Source organism: Salvelinus fontinalis, chromosome 13 (assembly GCF_029448725.1).
Source record: "Salvelinus fontinalis isolate EN_2023a chromosome 13, ASM2944872v1, whole genome shotgun sequence".
In the NCBI taxonomy this organism is placed as follows: domain Eukaryota; kingdom Metazoa; phylum Chordata; class Actinopteri; order Salmoniformes; family Salmonidae; genus Salvelinus; species Salvelinus fontinalis.
This window is the reverse complement of record NC_074677.1, coordinates 45587876-45607634: the sequence shown is the minus strand read 5'-3', so window position 1 is coordinate 45607634 and position 19759 is coordinate 45587876. Positions and strand designations below refer to the sequence as shown.

General features: G+C 40.0%; 1 protein-coding gene across 1 annotated transcript; it reads left to right on the top strand.

Moving 5' to 3' along the window:
- Positions 1-514: 514 nt before the first annotated feature.
- LOC129868786 (protein NipSnap homolog 2-like) lies at positions 515-18495 on the top strand. Its single transcript, XM_055943021.1, has 10 exons — positions 515-985; positions 14387-14526; positions 14733-14778; positions 14938-15032; positions 15353-15423; positions 15657-15797; positions 15893-15924; positions 16504-16598; positions 17810-17893; positions 18020-18495. The coding sequence occupies exons 1-10, from the start codon at positions 894-896 to the stop codon at positions 18082-18084; spliced, it is 861 nt and encodes a 286-aa protein (XP_055798996.1). The 5' UTR covers positions 515-893; the 3' UTR covers positions 18085-18495.
- The last annotated feature ends 1264 nt before the right edge of the window (positions 18496-19759 follow it).

The following is a 19759-nucleotide window of genomic DNA, read 5'->3' as shown; positions in this document are numbered from 1 at the left end:
TGCAAACCAACCATTCCAGTGTTATTTTTTTTTACTTGCTATATTGTATTTACTTCGCCACCATGGCCTTTTTATATATATTTTTTTAATTTATTTATATATATATCTTGTTTGCCTTCACCTCCCTTATCTCACCTCACTTGCTCATATTGTATATAGACTTATTTTCACTGTATTATTGACTGTATGTTTGTTTTACTCCATGTGTAACTATGTGTTGTTGTATGTGTCGAACTGCTTTGCTTTATCTTGGCCAGGTCGCAATTGTAAATGAGAACGTGTTCTCAATTTGCCTACCTGGTTAAATAAAGGTGAAATAAATAAAATAAAATACTGGCCCAACACGCTAACTACTAGGCTACCTGCCACCACATTTACACAGATGGTTCAAAAGATCCAAGGACAGGACGTACTGGGTCAGTATTTGCAGTGCAGGAATGTGGTGTGAAAAACCGGAAATGTGATAGGAAAGCATCCAACAGGAAAGTGTGAGTATTGCCAGGAAACAGAGACCGTGGAGCATGAATTGCTACAGTGTGGGCAGAACCATAGGGAAAGCGAGAGTCGTAGATCTAGTATGAGGGAGAAGGGGATACAGGAAATTAGTTTAAAGAGTATATTGAGTAGAACGTTATTAGATATAGTCTCAAATATTGTGTTATATTTTTTAAGAGCAACAGGGCTGGTAGGTAGGATTTAGTTTCTCCCTGTCGCCGGCCCACACGCCAGTACAGTAGGTGACGGTAATGCACCATAACGTTGGATGCCACCGCCGATAAACACCACCCAAGAAGAAGAAGAAGAAGAAGAAGAAGAAGAAGAAGAAGAAGAAGACGACGACGAAAAACTAATCCTCTCTGGTTATAGCAAGTATTCAATCAAGCCAGGAAAAGATGGCAAACCGAGTCCTTCATAAGGTGGGCAACGGCCTAAAACAGATGAGAAACGGAGTCCAGACAAACGGACAAGTCATACTTACAATCAGGTTAGTTGGATATTTGTATGAGAAAAGTAAGTTTGAAAGTGAATATGCATTTGATCGTTAACAACTCTTTGCACTTCCCACTAAGCCAGAGCTATAGTGCTAACTTTGTTAGCTAGCCATCTAACTTTAACGGAAACTGTTTACGTTTTAAGGATCAACCGGAAGCAAACGGAACGAAACAGGGAGGGACCTACGTTAATTTACCCAATAGAAACTCTCGTTTTCGTTGCAAAACGTTTTCCGTTTGGAGGAAGCAGTTTCTGTTTCAAAACGTTTTGCAACAGAATTGGCGTAATGAATATACCTGAATGACCCTGGAATGCGAAGGAAAGCCAGCTAACTAAAAGGCTAAGCTAGGAGCTTAACACTTAAAGGTTGTTCATGACTTGGTAGGACATTTCTACAAAACTATTGCAAATAACTTGCAGCGTATCGACACTTTTAAATGTGTTTTGCACAGTTTATATATAATACTTGTCCTATCTTTGCAAATCAGTGCACATGACAACTATTTGCAGAACATCTGCCCTTGGAATTGCACTGCAGGTTAGTTGGCTGCGTATTAGTACATTTGTAGGATACAAGGGAAGTTCAATTAACATCTCTTTCAAGGTCATAAACAGTGTTGGGGAACGTTACTTTTAAAAGCAACTCATTAGTTTATGTTACTGGCATTGAAAGTAACGTTAGTCGTCATTACTTTTGCGTTACCAAAAACAGAAAACCCTCTGAAAATGCCTTGCGTGTGATGGTCTTTTTATGCCAAGTAGAGGGCGCACACTACCTTAGAATGACTTGCCTACTTAGTACCAGAGGTGTGGACTCGAGTCACATGACTTAGACTCACACGTTTGATGACTTGAGGCTCTGGTCCAAACACTTAAGACTCACCTTATCCCCTCAGCCCTCAAATTAAGTGGACACTTCTGATGACGTCTCATGACATCTGAGGAGTATACACTTGCAGGGCGAGGGAGGAAGGAATTATAATACAATTTAAAAAAAAAAATAATTAACAAATATCAACAAGCAAAAGAGGAATAGTCACATGCAAACAAGCGTAATAACAAACTATTTACATTGCCAGAAATCCTAAACAAACAAATCACATTCATTAATAATACAAGTTTTAATTACCTTTTGTTTTTAATTTTAGTTAAAGTAGTGCCATATTGTTTAAATTCATTTATAAAGTGAAAAAAGTTAGGTTTTGAATTAGACCATTTGTGAATATGAAAAGTACCTATTATTAGCAGTTGAATTAAATATACTCATCTTTATCTATGTCAGAATTTCTGAAATAAATAATTATATCAAAACTATTAAATAGTACAACCGGTCCTATTTTTTTTGTAACAAAATTCTGTATTTCAATCCAAAACATTCTGCTATAAATACAGGCAAAAACAAATGCAAAATGGTCTCCTTCTCCATTCCACAGAAATCACATTTAGTCAATATTCAGAGTGAATATTTCCAAAACATGTTTCACGGGATACATTCTATGTAACATTTTAAATTAAACTTCCTTTACCTTGTTACTGATACAATGTTTCTTAGCAATTTTCCATGTTTTCCCCCATTGTATATCACCATAGATATTTGACCAAAATAATCTTGCTGAGGGAATTGTAGTATCACAAACAATATTCCTAGTCTGTTTATTACTACATTTATCTTTGATGTTAATATTGCTAATGAATATATTTTCATGTAAATCTGTTACATCAACCACAGAGGAATTTAAGAGATACCTCCCCCTTGGAATCGCATCAAAAACAATTGCATATTATTTCGGAGTTATTGGAGTTTTAAACTTATCAAGAAATTCCCCATATGAGAGTACATATCCATCCTCATTCAGTAACTGACCAACCAAAATAATTTTATTCTCAAACCAGTTACAAAAAAAGAGAATGACTTTTAAATTGCATATCTTTGTTGTTCCATAGAAAGTATCTGTGAGGGGGAAAAAAATGTATATTCTAACATCCAAGCTAAAATTGCCTGCTTATGGAATTTGGCCAATTTTACTGGGATTTTATCAACATCAAAATTACATCGAAGCAAAAATTCTATACCACCAACAGAGTCCAATAAATACTCAGGGAAGACATTCCCAATACTGTTCTGGTTCTTAATATACTTCAGAATCCAATGCATTTTGAAAGTATTATTTAGAGTATTGAAATCTAAAACCTCAAGACCTCCTTGTTCTTGGGTATTAGTGAGAACATCTTTCTGTAGATAGTGAGGCTTGTTCCTCCAAATAAAATGATAAAGAATCTTATCTAAGTCCTTTACAATTTTAGGGGGTAATTGAAGTGATAACGAGACATAAACCGATCTGGATAACCCTTCAGCTTTGGACAATAAAACCCAACTGTGTAACGTAATATCTCTCAGCAACCAGAGGTTAAATTTCTTTTGTGTTTTCTCAATAATGGGGTTGAAGTTTAATTCACTCTTAAAAAAAAAAAGAATCCTTGCGTATAAGAATTTCAAGTTAAGTAACCTTATCTTTTAATTGGGATACCATATACTTCCTATAAAACACAGTCCTTGAGTGGAAATAAGACTGACTTATTGATATACATTTTCAAACCCGAAACTAAGGAACGTCTTCAATACAGGAAACTGCTTTAGAAACCTCATTCCTGTCTCTTAGAAATATGGTGGTATCATCAGCCAGTTGACATAGTTTAAATTCATTGCCAAGTGCTGAAACACCTTGAACATTCCCTTTCTTGATATGAAGATCCATCATTTGAGTAACAAATAAAAATGGACTAATTGGGCAGCCCTGCCTAATGCCACGGCCAATATTAAATCTTTGGGATGTCCCGTGAGCTAATTTTACAGAGCTAGTACAACCACTATATAAAGTTTGGACTGTTTTCAAAAAAAAAAAAGTCACCAAACCCCCAAAAATATAATGCTTTGAACATAAACTCATGTTCTACAGTGTCAAAAGCTTTATAAAAAAAATCAACAAACATAAGAAAACTATCATCAAGGATGAAGTCATTATAGTCAATCATATCTAAGATCAACCTGATATTATTACTAATGTGTAATAAAACCAGATTGTTCTTCATCAATTATATGATGCAAGCCTTGTTTCAACCTCTTAGCAAATACAAGGGCAAATCAATTATTGAACAGGCTAATGGGTCTCCAGTTGTCTATATAAAGAGTATCCTTATTAGGTTTGGGAATCAAAGTAATTACACCTTGCTTTAAGGAAGCCGGTAACTCCCCCTTTTCTATTGATTCTTGAAACATAGCAAGAATGAAAGGAATCAATTTATCATTGAATGCTTTATAAAACTTGCTTATTAAACCATCATTTCCAGGGGAACTATTGTCCTTAAGGCTTTTAATACAGTCTTTTATCTCAATTTCAGATAACTCATCATCACAAAAATCCCTGAAATCATTATTTATCTTCTTAGCAGTGTTTGCTACATTGTCTAAGAAAAGATTCATATTGGAAGTAGACTGAGCTGATGTATACAGATTCTGATAAAACTGGGCAACATGCTGAGAGATTTCTTTTGGATTTTCATTGGGAGTATTAGTAATCATTAATTTACATATGGAAGTCTTTTCGCCTGCTCTTTTTTCTAAATTAAAGAAATATTTAGTATTTTTCTCTCCCTCTTCCATCCATTTTCGTCTTGATCTTACAAACGCTGCCCGGGCCTTTTCCTCGTAGATACAGTCTAACTGCATTTGCAATGATGATAGCTCCAGTAATTCCTGATTAGTTAGTTCACTTTTTTTTGTGTAATCCATTATTCCCTTTATGATGTCATATTCTTTCTCTCTTGGCACGAGCAATTTCTTTCCCCATTGAAATAGCCAAAAGCCTTATATCAAATTTCATTAGCTCCCAGTAACTTCCAAACGTATTCATAACACAGGCACAATTCCAGTATTTATCATTAATTCCTGCTACTTCCTTCTGAAATACTTCATTCTCTAGTAAAGTCGTGTTCATTTTCCAGTAACCTTTACTATTTTTTTTGTTGACAACCCATGCATATTTATCTTTATTGAGATCCCTTTGTGGTTTGTTAAAATCGATGGTTCAATCGAGACTGTATTGTCAGCCATATCTTCAGATATCAGCCAGAAATCAATACTGGATTGTACAGATAAATCTTGGGACAGATAAAATCTCCACCCCATATTACTTTGGTCAATTGAAATTTAGACATAATTTTACTTATTTTCCTCTCAATGTCTCTAAATAAAATACAGTTACTTGACTTGTTATTGGAAGCATAACTATTTACAACAATTAATTGTATGTACAACAATTAATTGTAATAGTATAATCCATCTCCCTGATGACTCAATATATGACCCTTAAAGTTGCCTTTTAATATAGCGACACCTGCTGACTGATTTGTACCAAATATCATTCCCCCATTGACACTTCCAAAACGCAGTATCTGTGGAACAGGCATGAGTTTCTTGAATTAAATAAAAGTCGGCACCCTTACAATACAAAAATAAAGATTTCCTTTTCAAAATATTACGGATTCCACTGGCGTTAGTAAAATGTCCATTTCTGTTTTTTCTATTATCACAGTGACTATATGAAGAATATTAAACTTGTAAACGTTCACATGAATCAGGTTCTCACAAAAATAATAGTTCTTACTAGTTGCAAATAAAAACAGTCCTTCGCACCACGCAAGTGGTTGACCTAAATGTTCTATATATATATATATACACACACACACACAATTGCAAATAACATTGTACCGTAGATTGGTAAAATGGTTTTTACTTCCTCAGCATTGAAATCAATCGCCTTCTTCAGATTAACGATACTGATAGTGTTCTTTTACACCAAATTCGTGATGTCATCTGCGCTCTCTTTGATTTTAGCTGTGAAGATGCGGACGATGTTGTCCTGTAGCTGGCTCATTGATGGTTCACTTCTCAGCGTCTTTGGAAGTTGCTCCTTGGTTGGGGTATTTGGGTATGAATCGCATTCACCCCCCTTTTTTTACACTGCAAGCATATGAGTGAGTTTCAACAATGCCTCTTTTCTCCTTGGAAGTTTCAACATCTATTATCTCAGCAACAGTTTGGTCATGTCCTGATTACATGCTACTAGCTATGAAGACGTTAGCAGGCTAACTTAACTACACATGCTGACACTTTTCAATAGCTAGCTTGTTCGTTGGAAATCGTCAAATATATTTCAGTGGTTTGATTAATTACACAATTATTCAAAATAGCTACATTGTATGGTTATCATTTTCTGTGAAAAACTAATTGCAACTCCAGTCTAAAACTAAAAACTTTGTGAGAAAACCCTAAAATTGTTCCTCAGCTAGAAATTTTACACCCTCTCATGCCGCCATCTTGAGCCCCCCCTAGGAATGATTTTTAAATGGACCACCTTGGCCGGAAAGTTGTCATTCGTTCATCCCGCGATTGTTTTCAGCCACCGGTAGCTTGTGGAGGCTTTATATGCGCTACAGTCAATTATGAGTGCATGTCTACTTAAATTTAATATATCATTATTAATATATACCTACTGTAAGTTAGCTAATTAATTTGCTAGCTATCAAACGTTAGCCTGCCTAGCTGGGACTTCTGACGAAGGAAGATGTTTTATTTCTACATTTTCCAAAAGATAACCAAACAAAAACATTTGTTTTTACTTACACTTGTATGTTGACTTCTCCATTTGATGTTAAGTTTTTTTGTGGACTTTTCTTAGCGGCTGTACAATTGTCACGAATTGAATTATGGGGAGTTTCAGGCCCCGGAGTGAACATAATTGTACACTCGCAAAGCCGACTAAAAACGAGGGCCTGAGGAGCTTACGTTGCAATCTTCCCTTGCTTGGCTAATCATTTGGACCACCCTCCAAGATGGCGGTGGGGATTCCCCCAAGGGCATAAGGCGAGGGTAAGTGGACGAGGGTGTGTCTTTCTTGTGTTTGGACCGCAGCCTGACTTGGTATAAAATAACTTGAGACTTGACTTCGACTTGGAGACTCTGGGCTCAACTTTGATTTGAGACTGATGACTTGAAATGATCTGTCATGTTTTGTCACTCATTTTGTGGCAAAGAGTCTCTGTGGATTAGGCTACTATCACTCAGCCACAGACAGTATCACAATTGCAAACGACTGATTGGCTCGTGAAACACACACACGGCCCTCTGATTGGGCCAACTGTCAGTCAACACAGGTCGAGTGGGCTAGCGCAGCGAGAAGGTTTTGGAGGGTCACGAGTGTGAAATTGAATGGAACTCCCTTCCATATTGCTCAAGTGAACAGCAAACCTGGTTTAAAAAAACAGATAAAGCAACACCTCACGGCACAACGCCTCCCCTATTTGAGTTGTTAGTGTATGTTTTCATATGTAGGCTACGTGTGCCATTTTTAAATTTATGTAGTTATGTCCTTGAGCTATTCTCGTCTAATAATGTTCTGTATTATGTCATGTTTGGTGTGGACCTTGCGCAACAGCTAATGGGGATCCTAATAAAATACCAAGTAGGGTCTGGATACTTAAGTAAATGTGTATTCTCAGTTTTGTATTTGTAATACATTTGCAAGCATTCCTATCATTCCGATCATTCTAGAATGGAAACGCTTGTTTAGGTGCCACCTCCGGAGAATGACGCAGACTACTTGTAGATTAGTTGGTTGATTGTTGAGCAACAAAACCGCACAACTTTGGGGCAAAACCGTGTTGGCTTAGATTGTTGACATGTAAAACTATATTTTGTCTCCATGTTGATTAAAAACCATGTATACACTTGCACAATGAGCACTTGTTGTCTCTGAAATACATCTTTACAGTTGTTGGTTATCTAGCTAGCAAATTTGAGCCATATTAGCATTGACATTTTATCAATCAAAACACCTCAAAAGAAGACATGGTATCAAGAACCAGATAAAACGAGCTGAAACGAGCCACCTACGATTCCCCACATGGAAGCTGCTTGTACTTGTTGCTACAGTAGCTATCTGACTGTTCAGAATGATAACAACTCCCGGCTTCCGCTCCCATCAACGTGTTTGTCTCATTTTCGTGACGTTGTCAGCCAACCCATCTATAGTCCCTTTAGAAAGTCTTCACACCCCTTGACTTTTTTCACATTTTGTACTTACAAAGTGGGATTAAAATGGATTTCATTGGAAAATAAAACACACATATGTATTTATTGATTAGATAAGTATTCAACCCCCTGAGTCAATACACGTTAGAATCACCTTAGCGATTACAGCTGTGAGTCTTTCTGGTTAAGTCTCTAAGAACTTTGCAAACCTGGATTGTACAATATTTGCCCTTTTTAAAATTATTTTAATTCTGCAAGCTCTGTCAATTTTGTCGTTGATCAATGCTAGACAGCCATTTTCAAGTCTTGTCATAGAATTTCAAGCCAATTTAAGCCGAAACTGTAACTAGGCCACTCTGGAACATTCAATCTCATCTTGGTAAGTGACTTGTGTATATTTGGACCTTGTGTTTTTAGGTTATTGTGCTGCTGGGAGGTGGATTTGTCTGTTGGAAAGCAGACTGAACCAGGTTTCCCTCTAGGATTTTGCCTGTGCTTAGATCTATTCCCTTTTATTTATATATTCTCTAGACCTCGCTAACCTCTATTTGTGTGGATTTCGACGAACCTTTTCCAAAATGCCGTCTACCACTTTCCGCCATATGGTGAAACTGACTTTTTCCAGATTTGCAGCTACCCTCTTCAGAGACTACGGTGAACATTTCATCCCATGTAGGAGCTTCACCTATTTTTGCACAGTTCTGGGATAATATTGACCAGCCAAATTTCCAATGTGCAAACTGTCAGCTTATTGGGGAATATTTGTCTGATCTGGACATCCCAGAGTAAGCATATTGAGACATTGCAGCGTATTTGGGATAGATCCCACTCTGATCTTTTTCTTTTCTACTCCTCAGCCTGGTCGTCGTGCAACTGCCTCGCCAGTGTCGCCACTCCAACTGACCCCTCCCTAGTGAAGTTCTCTCTTCCCTCCCATCTCACCCGCCCTTCCAATCCTGCCTTCCCCACCCTTCTTGGAGAATAAATGCGCAAGTTAGCTGCATCCCAGTGGAGGCACACACTGTAAGACCAGCGGTCTTTGGTGAATGGGGCTGAAATGGCTTTGGGGGATCCCATCCTGCTGACCGAGAGTCTCGCCCACCTGCTTTGAGATTCCGGCTCCTTCATCCTCTACCCTGTCTCCTGAGGATCCAGCTCTGGGTTTTCTAACACAGGCCCGTACCCCCCGGGCTCCCGCTCACATCAGGCCTCAAGGTTGTCTGAGGCTCCTCCCCTTCTAGGAGGGCTTCTATTGATGTGTCCTCTGTCTCCCATCGGTGCTCAAGGAGGCTCAAAAGGCTGGACGTCCACGGCCACTCACCTTCCTGCAGTCTTCATCATTGGTAGCTCCATGGTGAGGCACATCTCAGTTCCTGGTGCAAAAATCCCTGTGCTACCCGGGGTCTACGGTTAAGGATATCACAGGATTTCTTCAGTCCGTCCTACATCTAAGGGCTGCTGCTGTCCTAGTGAATGTGGGATCAAATTATATCAAAAAGGGTCAATATGAGCTAAGGAAACAGAATTTTATGGAACTAATCAACACCCTGAAAGGCTCTGAAAAGCAGCCGGACAGTCTTGAAGGAGTTCCCACATATGCTGAGAACTTGTTGGCTGCTTTTCCTTCATTCTGCGGTCCAACTCATCCCAAACCATCTCAATTGGGTTGAGGTCGGGGGATTGTGGAGGCCAGGTCATCTGATGCAGCACTCTTATCACTCTCTCCTTCTTGGTCAAATAGCCCTTACGCAGCCTGGAGGTGTGTTTTGGGTCATTGTCCTGTTGAAAACAAATGATAGTCCCACTAAGCGCAAACCAGATGGAATGGCGTATCGCTGCAGAATGCTGTGGTAGCCATGCTGGTTAAGTGTGCCTTGTATTTTAAATTGTGCCTTGTATTCTAAATAAATCACTGACCGTGCCACCAGCAAAGCTCCATCACACCTTCTCCTCCATGCTTCAAGGTGGGGACCACGCATGCGGAGATAATCCGTTCACATACTCTCATCTCACAAAGACAGCGGTTGTAACCAAAAATCTCGACTTTGGACTCATCGGACCAAAAAAAGGATTTCCACCGGTCTGATGTCCATTGCTTGTGTTTCTTGGGCCAAGCAAGTCTCTTCTTATTATTTTTGTCCTTTAGTAGTGGTTTCTTTGCAGCAATTCTTTGCGATCATGAAGGCCACGCAGTCTCCTCTAAACAGTTGATGTTGAGATGTGTCTGTTACTTGAACTCTGTGAAGCATTTATTTGGGCTGCAATTTCTGAGTTTGTTATTCTAATGAATTTATTCTTTGCAGCAGAGGTAACTCTGGGTCTTCCTTTCCTGTGGCTGTCCTCGTGAGAGCCAGTTTCATCATAGCGCTTGATCGTTTTTGCAACTGCACTTGAAGAAACTTTCACAGAGTTCTTGATTGACTGACCTTCATGTCTTAAAGTAATGGACTGTCATTTTCTTTTGCTGTTCTTGGTCTTCTACCAGTTAAGGCTTTCTTCTGTATACCACCCATACCATGTCACAACACAACTGATTGGCTCAAACACATTAAGAAGGAAATGCATTCCACAAATTAACTTTTTTTAAAGACACACCTATTAATTGAAATGCGTTCCAGGTGACTACCTCATGAAGCTGGTTGAGAGAATGCCAAGCGTGTGCAAAGCTTTGAAGGCAAAGGGTGGCTACTTTGAAGAATCTCAAATATAAAATATAGTTTGATTTGTTTAACACTTTTTTTGGTTACTGCATGATGACGTGTGTTATTTAATAGTGTTGATGTCTTCACTATTATTCTACAATGTAGAAAATAGTCAAATATAGAAACCCTTGAATGAGTAGGTGCATCCAAACTTTTGACTGGTACTGTATATACACAAACAGTACCAGTCAAAAGTTTGGACACACCTACTCAGTCCAAGGTTTTTCTTAATTTTTACTATTATTCTACTTTGTAGAAGACATCAAAGTGAAGACATCAAAGCTATGAAATAAATCACATGGAATCATGTAGTATCCAAAAAAGTGTTAAACAAATAGAAATATATGGAATATCAGTTTTTTTCTTTGTTATTATGGGGTATTGAGGGGGAAACTATTTTAATACAGGGCTGTAACGTAACAAAATGCGGAAAGTCAAGGGGTTGGAAAACTTTCTAAATGCACTGTGTCCAGTATCATCCTAAAGCTATCTAGCACTTGCATTCAATCATCAATCTGCAAGACCCATGGTCAGATGACTTAGCTCGTTGTCTTTTGTAGGGGGGTGGGGATTTAGATCATGTTAGCTGATTTAGGGGAGGGAGGGAGATTTGTGCAGCCGTCTTCATCGACTTGGCCAAGGCTTTCGGCTCTGTCAATCGCCGTATTCTTATCGGCAGACTCAACAGCCTTAGTTTCTCAAATGACTGCCTCGCCTGGTTCACCAACTACTTCTCTGATCGAGTTCAGTGTGTCAAATCGGAGGGCCTGTTGTCCGGACCTCTGGCAGTCTCTATGGGGGTACCACGGTTCAGTTCTCGGGACGACTCTTTTTCTCTGTCTATATCAATGATGTCGCTCTTGCTGTGGGTGATTCCTTGATCCACCTCTACGCAGACAACACCATTCAGTATACATCTGGCCCTTCTTTGGACACTGTGTTAACAAACCACCAAACGAGCTTCAATGCCATTACAACTCTCCTTCCGTGGCCAACTGCTCTTAAACGCTAGTAAAACTAAATGCATGCTCTTCAACCGATCGCTGCCCACGCCCGCCCGACTAGCATCACTACTCTGGACGGTTCTGACTTGGAATATGTGGACAACTACAAATACCTAGGTGTCTGGCTAGACTGGAAACTCTCCTTCCAGACTCATATTAAGTATCTCCAATCCAAAATTAAATCTAGAATCAGCTTCCTATTTCGCACCAAAGCCTCCTTCAATCACGCTGCCAAACATACCCTCGTAAAACTGACCATCCTACCGATCCTCGACTTCGGCGATGTCATTTACAAAATAGCCTCCAACACTTTACTCAGCCAAATGGATGCAGTCTATCGCAGTGCCCTCCGTTTTGTCACCAAAGCCCCATTTACCACCCACCACTGCGACTTATATGCACTTGTTGGCTGGCCCTCGCTACATATTCATTGCCAGACCCACTGGCTCCAGGTCATCTATAAGTCTTTGTTAGGTAAAGCCCCGCCTTATCTCAGCTCACTGGTCACCATAACACCCACCCGTAGCACGCGCTCCAGCAGGTATATCTCACTGGTCATCCCCAAAGCCAACACCCCCTTTGGCCGCCTTTCCTTCCAGTTCTCTACTGCCAATGACTGGAACGAATTGCAAAAATCGCTGAAGTTTGAGACATATCTCCCTCACTAACTTTAAGCACCAGCTATCTGAGCAGCTTACCGACCGCTGCAGCTGTACACATCCCATCCAATCTACCTACCTCATTCATCCCCATATTGTTTTTATTGACTTTTTTTGCTCTTTCGCACACCAGTATTTCTACTTGCACATCTATCACTCCAGTGTTAATTTGCTCAATTGTAATTACTTCGCTACTACGGCCTAATTATTGCCTTACCTCCTTGCTCCATTTGCACACACAGTATATAGATTTTTCTATGGTATTATTGACTGTACTTTTGTTTATCCCATGTGTAACTCCGTGTTGTTTGTATCGCACTGCTTTGCTTTATCTTGGCCAGGTCTCAGTTGTAAATGAGAACTTGTTCTCAACTGGCCTACCTGGTCAAATAAAATATTTCATCAATCCCGCAGGGGCCAGATTGTTTCACAGTTCATTGTGTGCAACATTCTGGCCCCTGTTTGTCAGACTGATGGATAATCAGACAGGATAGAGGAAATAAGTTCATAAATGACCAGCAGAGAGAGATTTGAACCGTAAAGGCTATATATGATACACACACACACTGCAAGACCCATGTTCAGATGACTTAGCTGGTTGTCTTTTGTAGGGGGGGGTGTGGGGATTTAGATAATGTTAGCCGATTAGGGGAGAGAGGGAGATTTCAGTCACTAAGCCTCTCGTGACAGTCTGAACATAAGTTAGACCACTAATTATTTTCTGATTGTTTTCTTTTATTCAGGTAGCAGCTTGACAGTGCAGCACGGTGTGCAGATAGATTTTTAATGTAACGTCAACAAACTCCTTGGCTCTCTCGCCCCACCAAGACGGTAGCTGAACCTGTGTGTCTCGTGCGCCTTGTTTTTTTGTGGTTTATTTTTGCTTTTTGTCAGTCATTTCAAATACTCCAGTAATTGTTTTATATCGTCAACATGTTACCTGGCCATAGAGGCTATCTTCTATCTTTTCGCTTATCGGAGAAAGCAAACCTCAATCGTTCCGGTGCCAAAGCTGAAAGCTCCTCCACCACGCACCTGTCTGGTTGAAAGCCTCCCCTCTTACCCAGGCCTGCTTCCCACCTGTTTGGTACAGGTATCCCTGCCACTTACCTCCTACTCCCCCGAGTTTCGCTCACCTCCAGCGCACATTTCATGGTCCCGTGGTCTCTGATCCGAATTTTACCTTTAGCCTGTGGACATGTGGACTTTTACACAGGGACTTGTATGAATTTGTATTAATTGGCTGTATTGTTGATTATTTATTGTAGCTTAGGCCTATCTGTTATTAGTGCAATCTCATAGGCCTAATATTTTAGACTGGATTTTTCAACGTAATTTCTTTTTTTCTCTCTTTTTTCTCACAACACACGATAACATATGCACTATACACACATTTACACATGGATTTTGTCTTATAGATATGTGGGAGTAGGCCTGAGGGCCCCTATTTGTTGTGAATGTATTGTAATGTTTAAAACAAGTGTATTAATTTTGTTGGAACCGAGGAAGAGTAGCTGCTTCCAAGCTAATGGGGATCCATAATACACATACCTTGGAAGGAAATTCCATAGAGCAAGTCAAAACTTACAACTGTTTGGGTGGATGAGAAGCTGAGCTTCACTAATCATGTTGAGAACCTGGTAAAGAAACTCAAATTGAGAATAGGTTTATTACCAGCCAATAACTTTATTACGAACCCAAACTGTCGTGACACATTACTGTGATCTCTAGTGCTTTTGGCTGGTCTTCGTTGACTCTGCTTATCCTTAAACATTGCTATACTATGAGTGTGTGTATATATGACTATTTTGGGGAAACTGCTGCTGTCTTGTTTGGGCATTCTTGAAAAATAATTTATCAATGAGACCATCCTGGATAATTAAAGGTTAAATCAAAAATAAATGATGGTGTCCTAATGCTGTCTCACGTCTTGTCCAGGAGTCTATCAGCGTCCACCAATAAGAACCGCGAGGACAGCTGGTTCAAGTCTCTGTTCGTCAGGAAGGTCGACCCCAGAAAGGATGCCCACTCTCAACTACTGGCTAAGAAGGAAGACACCAACCTCTACAAAATACAGTGTATGTTCTCTCTCACACACACACACACACACACACACACACACACACACACACACACTCAAGGGTATGGTCGTGACGCCTGTGCGTCTACATTACAATGGCCTCATTGTGTTTTTTTAACATAGGTTAAAAGGTGTCAGACTTTTTCCCCAGGCCACTGCCACACTCTGTTACATGCTGGATTACCTCTTTCTCTTCTCTTACAGTTCACAATGTCAAGCCCGAGTGCCTTGATGCTTACAACAAACTTTGGTAAGGTACACCTACCTCCAAGCAAACACTCGGAACAGCAGCATTGTTAGACAATGGAGAGTCTAAATGCTTTTGAAGATGTGTGTAAAAAGATGAACACAGCGTCACCAAGATTCTGAATTGATGATCTAATTTTTGTTTTGTTATGCGTGTCCTCAGTGAGGAGGTTCTGCCCTCCATCAACGCTGACTCTCATTACCCCTGTGAGCTGATTGGCACCTGGAACACATGGTATGGAGAGCAGGACCAGGCAGGTAAGGACACACTCATATACATGCACGCACACACACACACACACACACACTCTCTCACCTGGTTTGCCTAGTGGTTAGCGCGTTGGGCCAGTAACCGAAAGGTTGCTGGATCGAATCCCTGAGCTGACAAGGTAAAAATCTGTCATTCTGTCCCTGAGCAAGGCAGTTAACCCACTGTTCCCCAGGCGCCTAAGATGTGGATGTCGATTTAAGGCAGCTTCCGCACCTCTCCGATTCAGAGGGGTTGGATTAAATGCGGAACGCACATTTCAGCTGAAGGCATTCAGTTGTACAGCTGACTAGGTGTCTCTGTGTTGTAGTTCACCTGTGGCGATATCAGGGAGGCTACCCAGCCCTGACAGAGGTCATGAACAAACTCCGGCAGAATAAGGTTAGTAGGAAAGTCGGCTCACAAATGTCGCTATATGGGGTTTCTATAATGAAAAGTAAGAAATTCCTGCACAGTACTTACAATACGTATTACTTTGAAAGAAGCATTCTGCAGGAATTTCATCTTTTGAATCATGTTCGGGATGCATTACAACAAACCTGCATATGCCTCCTACAGAATTTGGGAGTTCATTTCCTTTCCAGTTCTTGAACCATTACTTGTGGCTTTTGTAGGAGTTCATGGAGTACAGGAATGAGCGGGGGAAGATGTTGCTGTCTCGTCGTAACCAGCTGCTCCTGGAGTTCAGCTTCTGGAACGAGCCCGCCCCCCGCCCAGGGCCCAACATCTATGAGCTTCGCTCATACCAACTCAGGGTTAGACTCGCGCTCTCTCTCTCTTTATCTCTCCCTCTCTCTCTTATCTTTCTCTCTCACTCTATATGATGTCTAATCCTCCTCTCTTCTTTCAGCCTGGAACTATGATTGAGTGGGGAAACTACTGGTAAGTTTTCTGTAGGATTTGCATAAATATCCTCCTTTTTTAATTTGTCACTTTTCTTAGACACTGATCGAGACAACGTCACTTGGTTCCTTCCGTCATGTAGTTGATACACCTGTACGGTACCTCTGATCTGCACTTCCGTTGCATGACGTCCTGAGCGTGACTGAAAATGGACGAGGGGTTGTTACGTGAAATGCAATTATTCGATATGGCGACTATAAGTAGAATATGGCTGCTGTAATTTGTCAATTCAAACCACTGTTTGGCAGAATTGAAATGACAGAACAACAAGGTCAAATCCGTATACATGGGGGACTGAACAGCGATGCAGGAAATAGGATGATTGGAACATTGCATTGGTTAAAACATAATCAATAACTCAATGGTGAAATTGTTGATTTTTTTAACGTGTAAAAAAAAATCTGTCTGAAGCAAGATAGTGTGTTCAGCAGAAGGTATCTGTATTCTCTGTGCGCTGTTGTAGTTATAACGCACAGGATGAACAACTGCTGTCATAAGGCTGCTTGATTGGCTGCTGTGTGTCATGTGACATCAGCGTGTGTTCCGTGTCTACTGCAGGGCTCGGGCCATAGAGTTCCGTCAGCAGAACAGTGAGGCTGTGGGAGGGTTCTTCTCGCAGATCGGCAGCCTCTACATGGTACATCACCTCTGGGGTAAGACGAGACAACCACAAGGATCAAATCAAATTTTATTGGTCACATAAAATAAACTTTTCAAAGTTCTTGACATTTTCCATATTGACTGACCATGTCTTAAAGTAATGATGGACTGTCGTTTCTCTTTGCTTATTTGAGCTGTTCTTGCCATAATATGGACTTGGTCTTTTACCAAATAGGGCAATCTTCTGAAATCAAATTGTATTGATCACATACACGTGTTTAGCAGATGTTATTGCGGGTGTAGTGAAATGCTTGTGTTTCTAGCAATAATATATAACAATTACACAACAATACACACACATCTAAGTAAAGGAATGGAATATATAAATATATGGACGAGCAATGTCAGAGCAGCATAGACTAAGATGTAGTAGAATAGAGTAATGCAAGATATGTAAACATTATTAAAGTGACTAGTGTTCCATTTATTATAGTGGCTAATTATTTCAAGATAGTGTATATAGCCACTCTGTGCTAGAGATGGCTATTTAACAGTCTGATGGCCTTGAGATGACCCCTCTCTATCACCTCTCTACAGTTTATTTAGTGAGTTGCTTGAAGTACTTGAATTTGTCACTCTGAAATTTAAGTACGGGAATATCTTGAAAATAAGACGTATTCTCAAGTTGGTACTTCAAAAGTACTTGAATTAAAATGAGAGGAACATTTTAGAAAAATGTATTGGTCTTGCTAATTAATTTCCAGGCCGTTCACGTGCCGTTTTCCTCACATAAAAGGAACTTAAGTCTTTGACTTGCCACTGTCAGTACGAACCCTGATTTTAGGGCAGTGTTTCTTAATCCTGGGGACGCAAAGGGGTGCACTTTTTATTTTTTTTGCCTTATTTTTTTTTGCCATACCTTATTCAAATAATCAATTTATCATCAATACTTTAATAAGTGGAATCGGGTGTGTAGTACTAGGGCAAAAACTATAATGTCCACCCCTTTGGGTCCCCAGTACCAGAATTAACTAACACTGGATGACATGGAAATGTACCTGGGACACATTTTGTACCAACTCAATTATTATAGTTTCACTCTGGTGTCTCGTTTTTGAATTTGCTATATTTTGTTGAGTTGTACATACACTGTACGTACTCAACAAAATACAGTATCAACAAAATAATGAGTTAACTATACAGCATGGACATTTTTTTTCAGTGACTTTGATATGAATGCTTTCTGTGTATTGTCTGTTTCTAGCCTACAAAGACCTCCAGTCGAGAGAAGACACCAGGAACGCAGCTTGGCAACATGAAGGCTGGGATGAGGTTGTCTATTACACAGGTCAGTTGGCTCTTTTTCTGTGCGTCTCACTCGCTCTCTGTCCATCCTTCGAGCGAAATGTATATGAAGCGCTGAAAAGTGTAGTAATATGTTGAAGTGACCCTCTTCATTCCACTCCTCTGTCAGTTCCGCTGATCCAGCACATGGAGTCCAGAATAATGATTCCCATGAAGACCTCCCCTCTGAAGTAACCCCTGCCAGCACCCAGGGGAGATCCCGACTACCAAGCCCACCACCACACTGATATGTAGACGACGTAACTGACCAACAGTGTGCTCTCACTGTACTTCCAGGAGTTTCGGCAATGACACCAACATGCTTGACACTCCTGCTTTCACTTTGCTATCTTTGTTGTTGTCGTCTTTCCTGTTGTCGGCATCAAATGTCTTATTTCGGTTCAAATGACACGCGTACAGAATGTAGATAGTAGGACTCTAACCAGACTTGGAGCTTTTATTATCATTAATTGTAAATGACTAGTTGGACTGTGACTCTCCCATACTGCTAGACAGGGGGACGGTTTCTCAATGTATCACATGTGAAATCCAGTGCTTTATTAAGAGTAGTTGTACATATTGAATTAAACTTCTGATGAAAGATAAGTCTGTCTCTCAAAACTCTTTGCGACGCAGATCTTCATTCAAATGGGAGAGGAATAAAGCTGTGGTCTCGGTAAATGACTTAGCGAAACAGACCTTAAACCAGGGCTCTCCAACCCTGTTCCTGGAGAGCTGAAGTCCTGTAGGTTTCCGCGCCAACCATAATCTAGCGCACCTGATTTTTAATAATTAGCTGGTTGATAAGCTGAAAGCGGGTTAGTGACAACTTGGGTTGGAGTGAAAATTTACAGGACGGCAGCGCTCCAGGAACAGGGTTGGAGAGCCCTGCCTTAAACCATAATATTAATTTATTTAAGTAATTAGAAAAGGAGAAATATAACCTTCATTTTGACAGGAAAGTCGTAGTGAGGCTTGGGTCTCTTACAGATGAGTCCTGCATAAATACATCAAACATGTACAATTACAAAACCTATTACGAGAAACAGACATTTAACATAAGTCTCCCTCCGATCATTACTGTGAACTGACCAAAGGGGTACAGAACCTGTGATTTCAGAGTTTTGTAAGTAGTTCCACATAAAGGGTGCAAAAGAAACTAAAAGCAGCTTGACCCAACTATGTGGAGACCGATGAGACCACCGGTGTTATCCAAGCCTGAGACTGGGTTTGGCAATTTCTAAGTCTAAATTGAATGAATGATAATAGATACAGGAGTGCTTTGTAGATGAACACAAGAAAATACTGCTCTCTTACATACAGAGGTCCAGTCCACTCTAAAAGACTTCTGTAACCATCACAAGTAGTAAACCTAAGGGCACAATGGAAAACGGCACCTATAATATCCCCATAATCTAAAATAGACAAGTGGCATGAACAATTTCCTTACTATTAATGGAAGTCAGACATGCTTTGTTTCTTAAAAAATATATATTTTATTTCTGCACCAGCTCGGTGACATGTTTTTTTAAATGACAGCTTGTCATCAAGACAAATGCCAAGATATTTGTAGGAAGTGTCGTGTCTCTGACATCTTTAATGTGATGACAAGCTATTTTATCAAATTGATTACCTAACGTTTGATTACGTGATTGAAATAAACCATGCAAAAATTAACTCATTAATAACCTGGGGCACCACGGAAGCATTAGTTTATATAGAGATGCTATCTCCTGAATCCACTCTTAAAGATCTTTATCAATAGCAGTCAATCATTCATTTATCTTTACCTTCTATCAGTCTCATCTGAATGTTGTAAAATTCTTGGATATCTGCATGAACCCAGCCTTTACTATGAATCATCCATACA